The sequence below is a fragment of the Hemitrygon akajei genome, chromosome 9 (genome assembly GCF_048418815.1).
Source record: "Hemitrygon akajei chromosome 9, sHemAka1.3, whole genome shotgun sequence".
NCBI classification, from domain to species: Eukaryota; Metazoa; Chordata; class Chondrichthyes; order Myliobatiformes; family Dasyatidae; genus Hemitrygon; species Hemitrygon akajei.
Window position 1 is genome coordinate 115,123,427 of NC_133132.1, and position 21,016 is coordinate 115,144,442.

General features: G+C 39.2%; 1 protein-coding gene across 2 annotated transcripts in view; it reads right to left on the minus strand.

The window, feature by feature from the left end:
• Positions 1-324: 324 nt before the first annotated feature.
• The window catches only part of eipr1 (EARP complex and GARP complex interacting protein 1), a 98,723-nt gene continuing 78,031 nt past the window's right edge, over positions 325-21,016 (minus strand). For both annotated transcript variants that reach the window (XM_073056821.1, XM_073056822.1), the window contains 3 exons: positions 13,658-13,825; positions 8,909-9,076; positions 325-637 (listed from right to left, as the gene is read on the minus strand). In XM_073056821.1, coding sequence (XP_072912922.1) covers positions 466-637; positions 8,909-9,076; positions 13,658-13,825 — 508 coding nt within the window. In that variant the 3' untranslated portion in view covers positions 325-465. The remainder of the gene's footprint in view (positions 638-8,908; positions 9,077-13,657; positions 13,826-21,016) is intronic.

A 21,016-nucleotide genomic window follows, 5' to 3' on the forward strand; every position in this document is an offset into this window, starting at 1 on the left:
ATAAGTTGTAAAATCCCTATCTGGAGATTAAATATACAAGCTATTTCAGTGTGGTCTATGAAATTCACTGAAGATATACTACCAGAATGTTATTCAATTTCTTAACAAATTAGTGTAAATCTACCTGTTGTGATCTTGCACTTTATCATTGATCTGCAATGTACTTTTTCCAGAAATTTTACACTTCGTTCTGCATTATTATTGTTTTACCTTGCACAATGCACTGTTTAATGATTCGATCTGTATGAACAGTGTGCAAGGCAAGCTTTTATACCGTATTGTTACATGTGATCATAAACTAATACCAATGCCAAACACATCAAATTTATGTTTGTCATTATTTATTGTTTTCAGCAATGCAGCAGATATATTACAGTTCAATGTTAAGTTATTTTCAGAGTTTATATAACAAAAATTATACTTATCTAGTTTAAGAACAAAAACTGAAATTACTTTACTGCTAAGTTACAACAAAATACGATACTTTAATGCCCTTGGTACCCGGTTTATCACAAGTCTTCCGTCATAGCTTAAAGATGCAAACAACCATGGATCAGCTGAGGACCATTCCACTGCATAAACGCTATCCTCATGTTCTTCATATGTAGCTATTATGCTATCCTGTAGTGGTTCTTTCCTATGAAGAAAAATCAATAAATCACTAAATACTTTTAGCACCTGGTAGATATCTCCTGGTAGGTGCCTACATAGCATAACAATACAACCTTATGGAATACTACCTTCAATTACATTATTTTGTAGTACTTATTGCATAATAGTGTTGGTTGTGTGATTAAAGCCACCAAGTTTCTTGCACAGTGTACTCACACAGTCAATGTTATTAATTTTCCTACAGGTGACTCAAGACAAATTGTTTAGCCTCTTTGTATTTTTGATTCAATGAATGGATGTTAATGGATATTATCTGTCATAACTATTTCCATTAGGTGCAATTATTCTGGAATAAATGCATCCGCAGTTACTGTGCTCCCTTCCCTTTGTATTTCCGAAATTAACATAAGTTTGTACTTCTTGTCCATAATTTACTTTGTTGCAATGCATGGTTACACTTGGACAAAACTTTCCCACTGTAAATTCCTTAAATTTCATCTAATTCTGCTATCAGAATCATCAGTATATGCTCCCCCAATACCCATCTCAAGGAGCAAGTTTGTGAGTTATATAGTTTACATTACATTTTCAGTTCAAAGTATGCAATTGTTTCATTTCTCATACACCAATGAATTACTCTATCCCCAAGAGCAGAAATTCCTTTATATATAATAATCATGCATGATACAGTATGCTACGGGTCCTCATATAATGGAAGAGAATCCAAGCTTGAAGTTCAGTGTCCACATACAGAACCTTCAACTTTCTTTCCTTTTGTCTCATTTCTAATATTCCACCTGTTTCTCATTAATGTCCTGTAAAACATATTCCTAAATTTCTTTCTCCACAGCAAAATAACCATTGGCCCTTTTATTGCAGACAAATTCAATGTGCAATGTTGTTTTCTTGCTGCTCTTAATTGGGCACTATTACCTGATGAAAACGAAGACAGAAGGACCCAATATTCTCAGCATCTCTCACAACCACCACTGCCACCCCCTCCTCCCCCGCGATCTTTTATTTAGCAGTGAGATAATCAATAAATAAAAAGAACTGGTTAGTTGTTTCTCATTAAGTCAGAAGGCAAATAAATACACAAAATATATCCCCCCCAAAAAATAAGTGAATACTTAAAGTGAAGAAAATGCTCACACAAAGAATAAGGGTTCAAATCCGGCTCTCTGAATTGAACATAAAACCTAACCTGGCATATTTGAGCAGATTAAGTGCTGCAACAACTTCCACGTGTTATTAAACCAAGGCTCATCAACCTACTCAAGTGTACAGAAAAAATCTTGTGGCATTATTTGAAGAGCAGCAAGGTTGTTGTAGTGTGCTGACATTCATTTACCAACTGAATGGCATCAATAAAGAAGATCATGTAGTTGTTAATTTCATTGTTAAGACCACACTATTTTCTCACAGTGAGTATACATAAAATGTACTTCATTGCTTTTGGGATATTTCAGTACCATGACGGAAGCTATTTAAATAGACTTTTTGTGTTTAATTGTTCTTAGTAATTTTCTTCCTAATGCTTTAATTTATTTTCAAACATATCTTCATTATAGAAACATAGTAAACCTACAGCACAATACAGGCCCTTCGGCCCACAAAGCTGTGCCGAACATGTCCCTACCTTAGAAATTACTAAGCTTACCCATAGCCCTCAATTTTTCTAAGCTCCATGTACCTATCCAAAAGTCTCTTAAAAGACCCTATTGTATCCGCCTCCATCACCGTTACTGGCAGCCCATTCCATGCACTCACCACTCTCTGAGTAAAAAACTTAACCCTGACCTCCCCTGTGTACCTACTCCCCAGCATCTTAAACCTGTGTCCTCTTGTGGCAACCATTTCAGCCCTGGGAAAAAGCCTCTGACTATCCACATGATCAATGCCTCTCATCATCTTATACACCTCCATCAGGTCACCTCTCATCCTCCGTCGCTCCAAGGAGAAAAGGCCGAGTTCACTCAACCTGTTTTCATAAGGCATGCTCCTCAATCCAGGCAACATCCTTGTAAATCTTAGCTGCACCCTTTCTATGGCTTCCACATCCTTCCTGTAGTGAGGCAACCAGAACTGAGCACAGTACTCCAAAGTGGGGTCTGACCAGGGTCCTACATAGCTGCAACATTACCTCTCGGCTCCTAAAATCAATTGCATGATTAATGAAGGCCAATACTCCATATGCCTTCTTAACCACAGAGTCAGCCTGCACAGCTGCTTTGAGAGTCTTGTGGACTCAGACCCCAAGATCCCTCTGATCCTCCACACTGCCAAGAGTCTTACCATTAATACTATATTTTGTCATCATACTTGACCTACCAAAATGAACCACTTCACACTTATCTAGGTTGAACTGCATCTGCCACTTCTCAGCCTAGTTTTGCATCCTATCAATGTCCCACTGTAACCTCTGACAGCCCTCCACACTATCCACAACACCTCCAGATTTGAGATTTTTCCTGTAGGATTACTGGAACCATTTTTGAATGAAAAGGTCGACAACTAGCTTTGAGTTCTAAACTTTGCACTGTGCTCAAGGAACATCATTATGTGACAAGTAACCTTCAGAGTAAAAACGGACATCACTTTTATGACAGAGTAACCTTCCATATGACATTCCTGTATTTCTTTCTTCCAAAGTTTTTGTTTTTGTGCAGGTTATCGCCTATATAGCCAAAATGTTGTTAAGTGATAAAGAGCTTAATTAAATTTAAGCTGGAACTGTTAGCTATAAAAATGTCATTAACAGTAATGTGAAAAGCCATCCTCAAGGATCAGTATATCTGAACAATGATACGAAAAGCATTTATACTAATGCAAAAGATCAATTTTTTCATCTGTTATCAACATTTCTCAAGCATATACACTCAGTAGCCATTTTATTCGGTACACCTCTGCACCTGCTCGTTACTGCAAATATCTAATCAATGAATCATGTGACAGCAACTCAATGCATAAAAACATGCAGACATGATCAAGAGCTTCAATTATTATTCAGATTAAACATCAGAATGGGGAAGAAATTTGATCTAAGTGACTTTGACTGTGGAATGAACTGGTTAGTGCCAGATGGAGTGGTTTGAGTATCTCAGAAACTGCTAATCTCCTGGGATTTTCATGCTCAACCATCTCCAGAGTTTACAGAAAATGGTGTGACAAACAAAAGATATCCAGTAAACAGCAGTTCTCTGGACAAAAATGCCTTGCTAATGAAAGAGATCAGAGGAGAATGGCCAGACTGGTTAAACAGACAGGAAGGTGACAGCAACTCAAATATGCATGCGTTACAACAGGAATGTGCAGAAGAGCATCTGTGACTGCACAACACATTGAATCTTGAAGTGGATGGGCTACAGCAACATAAGACCACAAACATACACTCAATGGCTACTTTACTGGGTACAGGAGATACCTAATAATATGGCCACTGAGTGTTTTAAATCATTCGTTAATGTAGATAGGTTCTGCTTATTTAAAATTATTTGGAAAACCCTGAAACACAAAGTCTAGTTTTTAATTCCCTGCATTTTTAAAGTACAGTTGTGGCACAGTGTCTTGACCTCACAATCTGTCTCGTTATAATCTTGCAGTTTGTTGTTACTCACAAAGCACTTTTTGTGTAGCTGTTATACCTGCTCTGCATTGCAAAAGGATCTAGTGCTTTCCTGGCATATATGATGAATAAGTTCTCCTCCGGCTTCCAGCCTAGTACAGATATCGAATTTAACCAATGTTTTGATGACAAACTCTGCCATCTTCGTCAGGGATGATGCCTAGACATGTCTAATCCAGTGGTATATAAAACCCTGTTGTCCGTCCCTCCTGATTGGTTAGTCCACATCCAATCAGGTTTCTGCTGTCCCACCTTGTTTACAATCAAATTGCAGTTCTTACTTAGAGTGAGACCTTCATCTTTGTTAAAATTCTTTTCTTCTAGTTTTATTTCAATGGCTTCCTTCACCAGGTGGTCCAAAAACCCATTGGCGTGGCAGAGTAGTTTTGTGCATCGAAGTCAATCCTGTGGCCATGGTGAACGCAATGTTCTGCTACCACCAATTTCTCTGGGTAACCCAAATGGATACACCTCCTGTGCTCATAGGATTGAAACTGACTTTGTGAGGAAAGCCAGAAAGTAGTAGCAGTAAGTCGTTGCCTTTCTGACTTGAGGCCTGTGACTAGTTGGGTGCTACAGAGATCAGTGGTTAGTCTGTTGTTGTCTGTCATCTATATCAACAATTTGGGTGAGCATGCAGTAAACCCAATCAGCAAATTTGCAGGTGACACCAAGATTGGGGGCACAGTAGACTGTGGAAGACCATCAAAGTTTGCAGTGAGATTTGGATCATCTGGGAAAATGGGCTGAAAAATAGCAGATGGAATACAGGCAAGTGTGATGTGTTGCACTTTGCGAGGATCAATCATAATAGGTCCTACATAGTGAGTGGTCGGGCATTGATGAGTCCAGTAGAACAAAGGGATCTGGGAATACAGGTCCAAAATTTCATGGAAGTGGCATAACAGGTAGCTAGGGTCGTAAAGAAAGCTTTTGGCACATTAAAGTACGGTACAAGTATTGGCATGTTGTGTTGAAGTTGCATAAGACATTAGTGAGGCCTAATTTGGAATATTGTGTGCAGTTTTGGTCACCTGCCTACAGAAATGATGGAAATAAGGTTGAAACAGTACAAAGAAATTTCCTGAGCATCTTCTCAGTCTCTGCACCTACTTTGTTTCCATGTTTCTACTTTAATTTCCCGACATTCTTGAATGTCCAGTATACTGAAGATGTCTTCCACTATGAAGACTGATGCAAAATACTCATTCAGTTCCTCTGCCATCTCTGCGTCTCTCATTACAATATCTCCAGCATCATTTTCTATTAGTCCCATATCTACCCTCAACTCTCTTTTACCCTTTATATACTTTAAAAGCTTTTAGTATCTTCTTTGATATTAGTCACCAGCTTCCTTTCATAATTGATCTTTTCCTTCCTAAAGACCTTCTTGGTTTCCTTCTGCAAGTTTTTAAAAGCTTCCCAATCTCCTATCTTCCCACTAGCTTTGGCTTCCTTGTATGCCCTCTCTTTTGCTTTTACTTTGGCTCTGACTTCACTTGTCAGCCACAGTAGTGTCCCTCTTCCATTCAAAAATTTCTTCTTATTTGGAATATATCTGTCTTGTACTTCCCTCATTTTTCGCAGAAACTACAGCCATTGCTGATCTGCTGTCCTTCCTGCTGGTGTCCCTTCCAGTCAACTTTGGCAGTTCCCCTCTCATGCCATTGTAATTTCCTTTATTCCATCGATATATCGACAGATTGGAATTTAGTTTCTCCTTCTCATATTTCAAAGTGAACTCGATCATATTGTGATCACTGTTCCCTAAGGGTTCCTTAACCTTAAGCTCTCTTATCACCTCTGGATCATTGCACAACACCCAATCTAGCACAGCTGATCCCCTAGAGGACTCAACAACAAGCTGTTCTAAAAAGCCATCCCTTAGACATTCTACAACTCTCTCTCTTGAGATCCAGTAGTGGCCTGGTTTTCCCAATCCACTTCCATGTTAAAATCCTCAATGACATTGCCCTTCTGACATGCCTTTTCTATCTCCTGCTGTAATTTGTAATCCACATCCTGGCTGCTGTTTGGAGCCTGTATACAACTGTCATTAGGATCCTTTTACCCTTGCCATTTCTTAACTCAACCCGTAGAGACTCTACACCTACCAATCATCCCTCTCTAATGATTTCATATTATTTCCTATAATCGGGGCCACACCACGCCTTTGCCTACTAACCTATCTTTCTGATACACCATATATTCTTTGACGTACACCTCCCAATAGCAGCCAGCCTTTAGCCCAGTTTCAGAGATGGCCACAACGTCGTACCTGCCAATCTGTAGCTGAATTTCAAGATCGTTCATTTTATTTTTTATGCTGCCGGCATTCAAATATAACACTTCCAGTCCAGTATTTGTTGCTTTCTGTTGTAAATCATCCCACTGGCTGTGATTATGCCTCATCTCCTGCCTGTCTTTCCTATCACCTCTGTTGCACGCCATCTTCAATTTATTTCTGTTTTCCCCTTCCTCAGTCCTATCACTCCGGTTCCCATCCCCCTGCCAAATTAGTTTGAACCCTCCCTAACAGCTCTATTAAACCTGCTTGCTAGGATATTGGACTCCTTTGGGTTCAGGTGTAACCTGTCCTTTTTGTACATATTGTACCTACCCCAAAAGAGGCCCCAGTGATCCAGGAAGCCCTGCCCCCTACACCAGTCTCTCAGCCACGCAATAATATGTCTGATCATGCAACTCTTGCGCTCATTAGCATGTGGCACAGGCAGCAATCCTGAGATTACTACCCTGGAGGTCCTGCTTTTCACTTACTACCCAACTCACTGAAGTCTCTCTTCTGGACCTCCTCCCTTTTTCTATCTATGTCATTAGTACCAATGTGTACCAAAACTTCTGGCTGTTCACCCTCTCCCTTTAGAATACTCTGCACCCGATCCAAGACTTCTCATACCCTGGCACCTGGGAGGCAACACACCATGCAGGTATCTCTATTAGGCTGACAGAACCTGTTGTCTGTTCCCCTCACTACAGAATCCCCTATGACTACCACAATCCTCATCTTCTTCTCTCCCTTCTGCACCAGGAAACCAGGCTCAGTGCCAGAGACCCAATCACCGTGGTCGTCCTCTGTCAGGTCACCCCCCAATAGCATCCAAAACGAGATAACGATTACTGAGGTGGATGGCCACAGGGGTGCTCTCTCCGATCTGACCTCATATCTGAAGTCATATTGCAGCAAGATAAGATTTTGGTTAGTCCATACTTGATGTGGAGGCTTTGGAAATGGTGTAGAGAGGTTCACCAGAATGCTACTTGGTTAGAAGCTTTGAGCTGGAAGGAGAGGATGCACAAACTTCGAGCTAAGGGAGGACCTTTTAAAGATTATAAAATTATGGACAGTATAGTAGACTGTCAGAAACTTCTTTCCACTGTAGAAATGTTGAGTGCTAGAGGACATCCATTCAAGGTGGGGGGGGGGGGGGGGGTGAGTTTAAGAGAGATGCATGAGGTATTTTGTTTTATAAAAATGCAGAGAATAGTAGGTGCCTGGAATCAGCTGTCAAAAGTACTGGTGAATACAGATTTGTCAGTGGCATTTACAAGACTGTTAGACACATGAATATGCAGCAAATGGAAGGATATGATTCATGTACAGGCACAAGAGATTAGTTTAATTCAGCGTCATGTTTGGCCCACACATTGAAGGTCAAAAGGCCTGTTCCTGCAAAGTTCTGCCCTATTTTTTGTTCTCCATGTGCAAAGGCACAGTGAGCAGGAAATAGAGAAATGGCTAATTTATAAATTAATCCAAGATGCAGAAGCATCTTATCTGGCTGTTAACATTCTGATAACACAGAATGAAAAGAGACGACAGAACACTTTATACAAAACATTAGTCTTTTGCAGTAATCTTCACAACCCTGAGGAACTGGTTCCAGAAACAGAAAGAACCAATCTCAAATCCAATGCCAGTCCTAAAATGGAAGGACCTTGTTCTATGAACTCAACATTTCTTGACTGTGCTATCTTATCTATCTAAAGCTGATTAGTATGATTTAATTGCTGCAATAAAGCACAAGTTCGATTTGTCTTAGGTATTTGTGACTGACCTGTTTCAAAGGACAATGGTTAATTGAAAGAAATTTACGGATGAAATTAATTGTAGGTTTTATCAACTTATTGACGATAAGTTGCTCTGCACTGGCACAAAGTCTCGTGATAATAGCAACAGAGGAAGGGATACAAGTTTACTAGCTTAACTTTTCCACTTGATTTTTGGCTAGGCTCCACATGTACAGTCTTATATAAAATTTAAATTGATTTGAACATTTCAAATTCATCTAAAATTTACAGTTTTATTTTTAAAACCACATTTTCTGTTCCCACAAACTCATACTGAAAGGTACTTGCAGATGATGAGTAGAATTAAGATCAGTGATAATTGATGGAATTTTCATTTTGGATCTTGTGGTTTGGGTACAGGCAAGGCAGTAACCATTCTTGCTTCTCCCAAAGCATGAACCACACTTTGTGAGAATGGGGGAGGTTTCTTCAGGGGTTCCTTCTCTATTCTACGGCCAGAAAATTAACAAAACATTACAAGACTATTCACATTCATTAGTTGTTGATACTGATATAGAACTTCTCATACACTTTTTATAAGACAGTCTTTCAAAGGATATAATCATGTGACTATTGACATACTTCTCTTCATGCTGGTTCTCCTCTTGGTCACTTAAGTCATCATCATCCATCAAGTGGCCGAAGGGCTCTGACGAAATAGACACCATGTTGGAAAGAATGACTCTGCTGTCACTGCTGGCAGTCAACACTAACTGATCATGTGAATGATTGTATCGGACACTCCAGATCCTGCACACAGAAGGAAAGAAATATTTTTGTAGTAATCATAGAGAACAACTTTGCTGAATACTCTTAATACATAAAAAGAGATCACAGTGTAGCTATATACTTGCCTGTACTGCTGATTGATTAATTATTTTGACAAAGGTTGGATATTATGGCTAAGAAATTAGTTATTCACAGGTTTACCTAACCATTAACATTATGGCTTGCTCTAAATTCACCTTTAGTCTTCCTGTCCATCAGATCAGTACGTCACAGACTAATCAGGCAGTGGAACCCTTTGGAAAATCTGCAAAGCCACTCTCCATGCTAAATTCCAGGTAGGTTCAGAAAGTTTGAGGCCAGCTGGACAGATTATATGAGTTAAGATGGCAGCAATCCACAGATCTGCTGTATGGCATTTAAAAATGAATGCTGAAATCATAGAGTTGGTTAGTGAGGAATATGAAGCAACAGGGGAGGGAAATACAGTTTGGCACCTTCACTACCTGTGCTGGATTGTATTACCTGCAGGCAGTATTTTTTTTTAAAATGTCCAGTACAAATTGTATTATTGAAAATTAAAGCTTATTGGAGAAAATAAAAGGAGAAAGACTGATCTCGGTATTAATCTTCAGTACAAAAACTCTTTAGTTAATAACAAAGTAAATGTTAAATAAACAAACCAATAAAGAAAACAAGATTTGGTAAGGAAAGGAGAGCACAACAGTGATGCAACTCAAGCTTGAAAGCAAAGTATAAAAGTCAGCTACTACTGTAATACTCATTTCTCACATAAAAATGAAGACATTTTACCACCAATTTGTCTTTAAGTTACAGAAGTGTTCTGTATCTGAGTTAACTCATTGCATTGTTTCATGTAATTTAAAAACTTTGAATTTATTAACTGCTCATGTAGTTTAATGCATACCCAAAGGAAAATCAATTACTGTGCTTTGAATCACAGTATATATAATCTTTGCATTGAATGATCCAATTTTCATGAGAAAACTGACATCATTGGGGAATGTACAGAGCATTTCCACGGATCGGTGAGAGCTTCCCCAAGCAATCATTTTATTTATTGATTGAGATACAGTGCAGAATAGGTCCTTCCGGTCCTCAGGCCATGCCGCCCGGTAATCCCCCAATTAACTGGTAACCTAATCACAGGAGAATTTACAATGACCAATTAACTGAGCAACCGGTAGGCCTTTGAACTGTGGAAGGAAACTGGAGCACCTGGAGGAAACCAGCACTGTCATGGGGAGAAGGCAATGGTGGGAATTGAACCTGGGTTGCCTGTACTGTAAAGCATTGTGCTAACTACTATGCTACTGTGCCGTCCTATGCACATACACAGAGAAAATCAGTTTCACTGTGACATCAATCTTTTCATCTGCCTCCATTCAATCCCCAGTCTTTTGCTTGGTCATTCTGGCCTTCTTGCTGGTATCGAATACAAAATTTTGCATCTCCTAACCCTACTGTAATCCTGATACTACATCGTGATCTCTTACTCCACGACTTTCTTCCACCCTCCACTCCCACTTTGATTTCCACCAAAATAATTTCCTCATCTAGTTTCTACATTTACTCTTATTTTGAAAAATCATGGAGCCAAAGGTTGTAGTACATTTTGGACATAAACGTACATGGAGATCTGCAAATTACCCATCCAAACACACTGGCTGCTTTGAACATTGTGTGGTAATGAATACTGGATCACTGGACCTTTAGAGCAACTGGTATATTCAGTCAAGTTCAAAGTGTGAAAATAATGTGCCAGAATTATTAGCCTTCCAAAAACATTTAAGATATATTTTTCAAGTTTCACATCAAACATCCAAGTTAGAAAACAAATAAGTAATTCTGATGGGATAGAAGCAGAGAATCGATCTCAGGAAAATATAACCGGCTACTTCCCTCTGAATTTCATTCTGCAAAAGTTACTTTCCAGTGCCAGTATCTGGGCCTTTGAACACAGAGCAGTACAGCACAAGAACAACCCCTTCAGAAGGGGATGTGCCAAACTAATTAAACTAAAAGTCTAAACAGTCTCTTCTGATTACAAGAGTCTGTATCACTCCATTCTCTGCAAATTCTTATGCCTATCAAAGAATGACTTAAATGCCTCTATAGTACTTGCCACTACTAACATCACTGACAGCACATTCTAGGCCCAATCATGCTGCATAAAATATTTGACCCGGAAATCTCCTTTGAACTTATGTCATCTCCCTTTAAATGCATGACCTTTGGTATTAGACATTTCAATTCTGGGAAAAAGATACGGGCTGTCTGCTCTACCAATGCACCTCATAACCTTATCAACTCCTATCAAGTCTCCCTTCAAACAACCCATGTTTGCCCAACCTCTCCTCAAACACATGTGCCCTAACCAAATTTCTTCTGTAACCTCTTCACCCACTTCCTATAAAAGAGTGACAAACATTGAATGCAGTACTGAAAAGGCAGCCTAACCAGAGTTTTATAAAACTATGACATGACTTCCCAACTCTTAAACTCAGTGCCTTAACTAATAAAGGCAAGCACACTTTCTTTTACTACCCGACCAACTTCAGGGAACAATGGACTTGGACCTCAAGATCCCTCTGCACAATACTGTTAACAACCTTGCCATGTCCCACCTCAAACTTATCCAGATTGAACTCCTACTGCCACTTCTCCACCCATATTGCAATTGATCTATATCCCGCTGCATCCTTTGGAAATCTGCTACACTATCTGCAATGCAGCCAATCTTTGTATCATCTGCAAACTTACTAACCCACCCATCCAAGTTTTCAGTTACAATACATTATATGATTTGTATGTTTTTAAGTATAATGAACAATAAAATACACTTTGGTTAAAAAAGTAATTTTTCTGAAAGTTATGTTGTTTATAACGTGCTTTCCCACTCTGAGAACTGACAGACTGTTCAATGGCAAAAAGAAAACTGCAGTTTAGTCTGAGTGTATCCTTATCTAAGATGCAGGGAGAACCAGGAGCAAGGACACACACACACACACACACACACACACACACACACACACACACACACACACACACACACACACACACACACACACACACACACACACACACACACACACACCATCAGAAATTACTGGACAAAAATTGTAACTGTTATCTCAAGCTCAGTTGTCAGTTGTCCTTGTTAACTCTGAGATGCTGTGTTATCACTGACTTGTACTTAAAGAGCAAACCTGGAGTGTTGATCTTCTGGTGTATACTGCCCAACAGGAATAAGCTCACTTTGGATGCCGAATAGCAGAACAAGTGTCTAATGGAAATTGTAACTCTTCAGCCACAGCACGAGCACAATACCATCTTGCATTTGCCAGAGTACGTGAATTAAAAGTGACCAGTTTTATAATTTGATAAGCCAATCAGATCAGAAACAAACTAATGTTAACATATTATCAGAAAAAAAATCCAAAGATATGATAGTAACAAGACAACCCAACTTCATGCCCACATAGCACTGTAGCGAGGTCAGTGAAACTGCTGTCTCTTTCCATAGCCTGTAGCGAGGTCAGTGAAACCGCTGTCTCCTTCCATAGCCTGTAGCGAGGTCAGTGAAAGCACTGTCTCTTTCCATAGCCTGTAGCGAGGTCAGTGAAACTGCTGTCTCTTTCCATAGCCTGTAGCGAGGTCAGTGAAACTGCTGTCTCTTTCCATAGCACTGTAGCGAGGTCAGTGAAACTGCTGTCTCTTTCCATAGCACTGTAGCGAGGTCAGTGAAACTGCTGTCTCTTTCCATAGCACTGTAGCGAGGTCAGTGAAACTGCTGTCTCTTTCCATAGCACTGTAGCAAGGTCAGTGAAACTGCTGTCTCTTTCCATAGCCTGTAGCAAGGTCAGTGAAACTGCTGTCTCCTTCCATAGCACTGTAGCGAGGTCAGTGAAAGCACTGTCTCTTTCCATAGCCTGTAGCGAGGTCAGTGAAACCGCTGTCTCTTTCCATAGCCTGTAGCAAGGTCAGTGAAACTGCTGTCTCCTTCCATAGCACTGTAGCGAGGTCAGTGAAAGCACTGTCTCTTTCCATAGCCTGTAGCGAGGTCAGTGAAACCGCTGTCTCTTTCCATAGCCTGTAGCGAGGTCAGGGAAACCACTGTCTCTTTCCAGCCTTTCAGTATAGTGGTACACATTTTCCATGACTACGGGGGTGTCTTCCCACACCCCTAAGAGAGGTAGCTTGGTAGAAAGTTGGCCCCTGTCTATTAACCTACATAAATGGATGGTTAAAATTGTGACTGGGGGAAGAGGGTAGTTGATGATGATGTGGGGAGATTATTGAGGACATTATAGGGGGAAAATTGAGTTATAGTCATGTCATTGCCTCTTAGGTGGTAAGAAAGCATAAAAAGAAATTAGCCTCCATAATAGTAGACATGCAATTTCAGTGAGAAAATGTCAAATCCTGCTAAAGAAAAAAAAAATCAGCTCCTCCCATTCTAATCTATTTAGGCACAGCTCTGAGAAGATAGATCAAGAAACACTGCTAATTATATGCTTCAAGAAATGAATGAACTAATTGAGCCTGAAGCACAGTCTGAGAAAAATAAAATTGTTTGTTTACCAGTGGGAGTGTTCTTCTAAAGCCTTGACCGGCTCCTGGACATTTCTGATATCCCAAAATTTCACTTTACAATCATCACCACAGCTTGCTAAGTAGTACTGCTTGTTAGGATTGAAGTCAAGGTCTCGCACCAACTGGCCATGGGCATTTTCCACACAGTAGACTTGACTGTAGAAAGAAAAAATAAAGTAGTTCACTTCTGAACTAGCACACTGAATATACACTTACTTTGTCTTTTTCTGGATAAATAATAACCTTCAGAGGCAGTAAGCAAGAATTGTTCAAAGCACGTCATAACCATGCAAATCTAAACACTTTTCAGATGCAAACACGAGGAATACTGCAGATGCTGGAAATTCAAGCAACACACACGAAATGCTGGTGGAACGTGGCAGACCAGGCAACATCTATAGGAAGAAGTGCAGTCCATGTTTCGGGCCGAGACCCTTCGTCAGGCCTAACTGAGAAGAAAAGAAGACTGTACTTCTTCCTATAGATGCTGCCTGGTCTGCTGCGTTCCACCAGCATTTTGTGTGTGTTGCTTGCAACACTTCCAGATAGATACGTGCAAAACGACTGCTTTTTTCTCTGATATAGATAATGAAAATGTTTTGTGAGATGGAATTTTCCAAATTATCCTTCACGGGAATTTTTCTTTATCAAAATCATGTCTCTGAAAAGCCTAGCTAAGGATAAGCTTGTGGTTAAGAAATGTGCATCCTTATATTCATTAACTTTACGATGGAGATCTGCATTTGGACACCCTGGAAACGTGACAGTTTATCCAGATCCTGTGGAAGACCTTGGGCACCAGCGCACGTTGTCCCATCTTTCTTCTGGTGCTCAAGTTTGAAATTAATCAACTCCATGTTTTTTGTAAGTAATAATAATAATAATAATGATGTTATTTCTAGAACACTTTTCATCCAGATGATGTAGAAATTGCTTTACAGTGAGATAAAGTGGAAACATGAAAATAAAAGATAAACATGTTAGTTAAAAGCAAGGTTAAATAAATAAATTTTGAGCTGGCATTTAAAAGTGTCAACTGAGTCTGCATCCCTTATAGTAATTTTATAAAGAATACAGCCAGTACTCTGGTTACATTATGATTCACTTCCTGAGGACTGTTCATAATTTGATTTATTCCCATTCAGAAATGTCTGCTTTCTATAGCTACTATATTGTATTGCTCTGCATATACTTGAGAGAATTCTGCCATTTCATTGAATAATCACCTTAACATTACCCATAATTAAACTAATGGAATATATACTGCATCCAGTCATTTATGAAAATCATGAAGCATATTATTATTATTATTATTAGCTTAAAATGCATCAAAATATATGGGAGAATTTATATAAAGTCAGAGTTCCATAAGTCAGATCATTTGTAGCCTGGAGGGCACTCATAAGCACTTAAAGACATAACAGCAATAAGCCACTGAAACTATTGTGCCTGCCCTACCATTGAATCAGATCATGGTTGATCTTTTTACTTAGTACAGCTTTCCTGTACTAACCCCATTGGTCTTGATTCTCTTAGTATACACAAATCTATTCACCTTGTGGTCACCATGTACATTCACCGACATCCATACACAAAACACCAAGATCCCCACTACAACCCCCAACCCCACCACATCAAGTTATCTCTGTTAACAACAACACCATATGCGCTGCAACTGAAGTTTTACTCAGTTGTTATTATGTAACTTCCCAACTTTTATAGTGCCAAACCGATGAAGACAAGTATGCTGTATGCCTTCATTATTACCTTATCTACTTGTGTTCCCACCTTCAGGATGCAATGGGCTTGAACTTTAGATCCCTCTGTACATGAATGCTTCAAAGAGTCCTGCCACGTATAGTGTATTTTCCTCATATATTTGATCTCCCAAAATGTAATGCTTCATACTTGTCCAGATGAAACTCCATCTGCCCAAATTTTTCAAATAATCCCTGCTGTACCATTTAACACCATTCCTTGTTTTCTACAACTCCACCAACTTTCATGGTGTCCTGCAAACTTACTCAACAGACCTATTTAGTTTCTGGAGGAGAGGGGGGAGAGAGAGGGACCCCCTTTTAAAGCAAGAGATCTGTTCAGCCCAACACTATACAATATTGTACATGCTAAAGATCAAAGGACAATTCCATATTTGCAATGCTTCCTTTGAACTATATGTAACAGTTTCAAATACCTGGATCTTCCCATCATCACACCTCCCTGTTTGCGCCTATATTACAGATACCAAGATACATACAAGTAAGAAATTCAAATCAGCAACTTTCTATTCTTTCAATTTTAATTTGGTTCATGGATCTTAGGAACCCATTGTTCAGAGCTGCATTTTAGACTTAATCCACAATTCATATTTGAATTTGAAGGCTAGTGTCTGAAATCAGTTGGTTATTTGCTACATACAGTATGTGCTAACCCCAAAAAATTGCTCTAAGAGTGAAATGTGTCATTTGCATTAACAACCAACACAGCCTGAGGATATGCTGGGGGCAGCCAGCAAGTGTTGCTAGACATTCTGACGCCATCATAGCATGGCCACCATATTCAGAGAACACACAAAGACAACAACAACAACAATAAACTACAGCAAAACAAGACCCTTACCTCTCTGTTAACATGCAAGATTCCAAGAGGCTGCAAATGGGTGGCAGACACTTGCTACTTATTCTGCACCAGACTACCATAAGGAACCTTGTCAAATACTATACTAAAGTCCAAGTCGGCAACATCCACTGCATTACCTCAGTCAATCAGCATTCCCATCTCCTCAAAAAAACTCAATCAGATTTGAGAGTCAGGGCCACCCATACACAAAGCAATGCTGATATTCCCTATTAGTCTGTGCTTTTCCAAATGTATGTAAATCCCGTCTCTACGATTTTACTTCAATATTTTCTCTAAGCACTGATGTAGGAAAATTCAAAGTAAATTTATTGTCAAAGCAGATATATGTTACCACAGACAACCCTGAGGATTACCCCCCCCCAATTCATTTGTTTATCAAATATTGATACATTGTTACAGCTGAAATCATTTGAATGAGATCCCATCTTCTCATTAGGATGCAACACAACTGATGGTAATTTTGGAGAAGAGCAAAATGTTCTCCTAAATCCCTATGCAATATTCATCCTTTAAATAAAAATCACACAAATTATTAATTAAGTAGTTAGCACTTTTTATTTATTCTCAGGGAGCAATTGACACTGACAGTTCTGTATTTATTGCTGTGACGATGATGATAGCCTTTCTCTTGCACCTGAACAACTCCAGGATGATAGATGTTTCATAAAGAGATTAGGTAATGAATTCTGCTACTGACTTTACACCAATGGAAGAACAATAAGTTATATCCAATTTCAGTTGCATATTAATTGGAAGGATATTTGCATAATGTTGTCCTCACAACATTCACACTCCAGTTCATCTCAACTCTAGATGTCTCCAGGGAGAAAGCTTCAGCCAAAATAATCTTGGTTTTCTGCATGTACTGCAGCGACAATGCACCAGCAATGGTACACATTGGTGGATACTGAGCCTAAGATCATTGTCAAAAACCAATTAAGTCCTTTCAGCTTTGACAACATTGAGCCTTGATTGTTGTAGATATATTTTCCAGGCATAAAATGGAGAAAATTCTAGATGCCAGCCTTATTGTAATACTGGCCTCACAAAGTTACGATAGACAAAAATCTAAAAAGGGAATGAACTAACCACAATCTGACTTGTTAATTATCTTTATTCAGATATGCACTAGTGCCAAGCCAAGATGAAAGATCTGAAGCCAACTTTCCCTGTCACACTTGGAATATAACTCCTCCTTTAGATAGTAGTTTGGCAGGATCATTGTGTCACTAGTCAAGTCTCTTAGATGGGGTAAAAACCAAATAAAGGGAGAGGATGGCCTGAAAATACCTCCTCTCTCTCCATAAGCCAAACTGAGGTCTAACTTGACTAACACCCTGACATCACCATCTCGGAATGGCAACAAAGAGTGATGGGGCAGTCAGGGTAGGGAAATCTAGCTTTATACTTAACTAATATTCCTTATATAGTTGCAAGAAAAACCTTTGCAATTACCTGATCTTCTGCATTGATTACTCAAGTAATGCCCTGGTTCACATGGTTCATATTTTTTCTTTGTTATGCTTTTCTGCTCTCTCTGTAAGCTGCTTGTTTGGGTTACTGTTGAAGATAAGAGATAGGAGAAACATGTGCCATCCATTTGGGATGAACGGATTCAGTGGAGGTTTCTCTGGTGAGGGACACTAGACAGACAGACAGACATACTTTATTGATCCCGAGGGAAATTGGGTTTTGTTACAGTCGCACCAACCAAGAATAGTTTAGAAATATAGCAATATTGAGTTTGGGGCTTTTGAGAGCGGAGAAGAGAGAAGACGCCGGAGAGAAGAGGTCAGAGGAGTCGGCCCGGAGTGGGGCCGTGATTCGATGAAGTTCAGGGAGGTCAAAGGAGGATCGGTGAAGGGGAAACCGTGAGCTCCAACTTGTGCACATTAGACTGTTTCATTTAAAATGAGCCCTTTTCTTTTTATGCTTTTTCTTTACTAACCCTTTAGTCAAATTAAGAACTATAAAGCTAAATATTTTAATTATTTGTGGTGTACTGTCTGTTATTTTGTGGTACTTATTCGTAACAGGCTAAGAAATCACACAGCTTCCACACAAACAGGGGGACTTGGGGGCCTTGCTCTTCAATCTCCCACGTTTGGCAGGGCCGGAGGGTGTCCTTATGCAGCTGACAGAACCAGAGTGTTACACTCATAAAATGTGGTCTGATCTTCATCCAAGTTGCAATAATAGACAAACTCAATCTGCCTAAACTAATAACAAATGAATGATTGTACTTCTCATCAATAATAAGTACACCATTTAAACGATCACAGTCTTGCTTCAAAGAAGTCTGTGAACCTCTGGGGTAATGCCTTCTACAAAAGCTATTTGGAGTCAAGTGTTTCAATCAATGAGATGAGATTGGAGGTGTGGGTTGTAGAGGTGCCTAGCCCTATAAAAAAGACACACAAAGCAGGTGACTGACAGAGCCTGCGCTTTTCAAGAAAAATCTATTTATGTAAACCATGCCTTGATCAAACCAACTTTCATAGGACCTTAGAAGAAGAATTGTAGAGATGCATAAAGCTGGAAAAGGCTACAAAAGCATTTCTAAAGACCTGAGTGTTCATCAGTTCACAGTAAGAGAAATTGTCTACAAATGGAGGAAATTTGGTACTGTTGCTATTCTCCCTAGGAGTGGATGTCCTGCAAAGATTATACCAAGAGCACAATGTGCAATACTGGAGGTGAAAACGAACCCAAAAGTAACAGCAAAAGGTGTGCAAAACTCTTCAGGTCCTAAGGTCTCTGTGTCCACTATAAGAAAAACACTGAACAAGAATGGTGTTCATGGAAGGACACCTATGGAGGAAACCACTGCTCTCCAAAAGAAACACTGCTGCACAACTTAAGTTTGCAAAAGATGTTCCACAGCACTTCTACGACAATGTTCTGTGGACAGATGAGACAAAAGTTGAACTTTTAGGCGAAAAAATGCACACTACTATGTTCGGAGGACAAAAGGGCATTGCACACCAACACAAAACCTCATCCCAACAGTGAAGCATGGTGGAAAGAGCATCATGGTTTGGGGTTGCTTTGCTGCCTCAGGGCCAGGACAGCTTGCCATCATTGAGGGAACAATGAATTCAAAATTGTATCAGGCCATTTTACAGGAAAATGTCTGTGTAGCGGTCCATCACCTGCAGCTGAATAGAAGTTGGATGATGCAAAAAGACAATAATCCAAAACACAAGAGCAAATCAACAACAGAATGATTTAAAAAGAAGAAAATTTGTGCTTTAGAATAGCCAAATGAAAGTACAAACCTTAACCCAATTGAGATGTTGTGGCATGACCTGAAGAGGGCTGTTCATGCAAGGTATCCCAGAAATATTGATGAAATGAAACAGTTTTGTATGGAGGAATGGTCTAAAATTCCTCTTCACCATTGTGCAAGTCTGATCATCAGCTGCAGGAAATGTTTGGTGGAGGTTAATGCTGCTAAAGAACGTTCTACCAGTTATTAAATACAAGGGTTCACATATTTTTTTTCCAGCCTGGCCTGTGAATGCCTAAACAATATGTTCAATAAAGATATGAAAAGTTCTTGCAACTGTATCAGTCAGGAGTGCAACTTAGTTTAGGAAGTTTCGTCTGCATACCAGCACACATATGTGTGTAGGTGTGTGTACATATAGCTGTCCAATGTGCTGAGTTTGACATCAACTACCTTGCTAAACTCAGAGAGTAAGATATTCATGTATTTATGGTATTAATGGAGGGAAAGTCAGAAATTAAACTGATGAACTTTTCTTTTTTATTTTGGCATTATAATCCCCAAATCCATATATTTTCTAAGATACAGGATTACAAAGGCATGTTATCACTCTGAAATTTGAGCTGTTGACAGGTCAGGCTGAATTTATTTTATCCAAGACTCCAACGATGGTGCACTTCAATTCAAGCCATCTTTCCATTGCAAGAACATTAACTGAAATAAAGCAGCCTTTAGACAGCTGGAATGATGAACATGTGTATTTATACTACAGGGATAAAACTGCTTCTTTAAGGTACCTGCTCAAAGCAGTCTCCATAGCAACAGGATTATCTCTCCACATTACCAAATTCATAACCAAAGAACATTTGAATTATCTATTACACCGTGTGTCAGTCTATCAAAGCTGGTCAGGTTACAATGCCTGTGCTAAAGTGTCTTTAACTTTGAAAAATGAAATTGCTGTGGAGAGGTTCAAGATGATTTAAATATTTAAAAAGAGTGACCAGTTTATTGGACTTACAATTTTCTTTGTACATAATTTTTTCTTTTTAAATGTTGTTAATTACTGACAAAATTTAAATTGAACTATGTTGAGTATATTGAATATACTGCAATTCATTAAACTTTATATTTGAGGATCAATACATTTTTCAAGGCTTGAATATAGCATTCACAGCATTGTTTTACTTAAAGTGGAAAACTTAGACAAAAGTTGTTTATCCCTCTGTTTGAGCTTAAAAATCCCAAATTCTTAATTTTTAATCCCAAAGGTTAGGTCACAACAAAAGCATCAAATGATGTGTAAAGTTTCCTTATGGAAATGGAATTTTCTGTTGACAAATTTGGTTGTAAATGGCAATGTGACCATTAGCCTAATGTACCCAAGTACAATGTATTACAACGTATTACCAGTTCCAATGTCAAAGCATATTCTTTGGGTCCAGACTGAGCTATTTGCTGAAACTAATCTCAACATC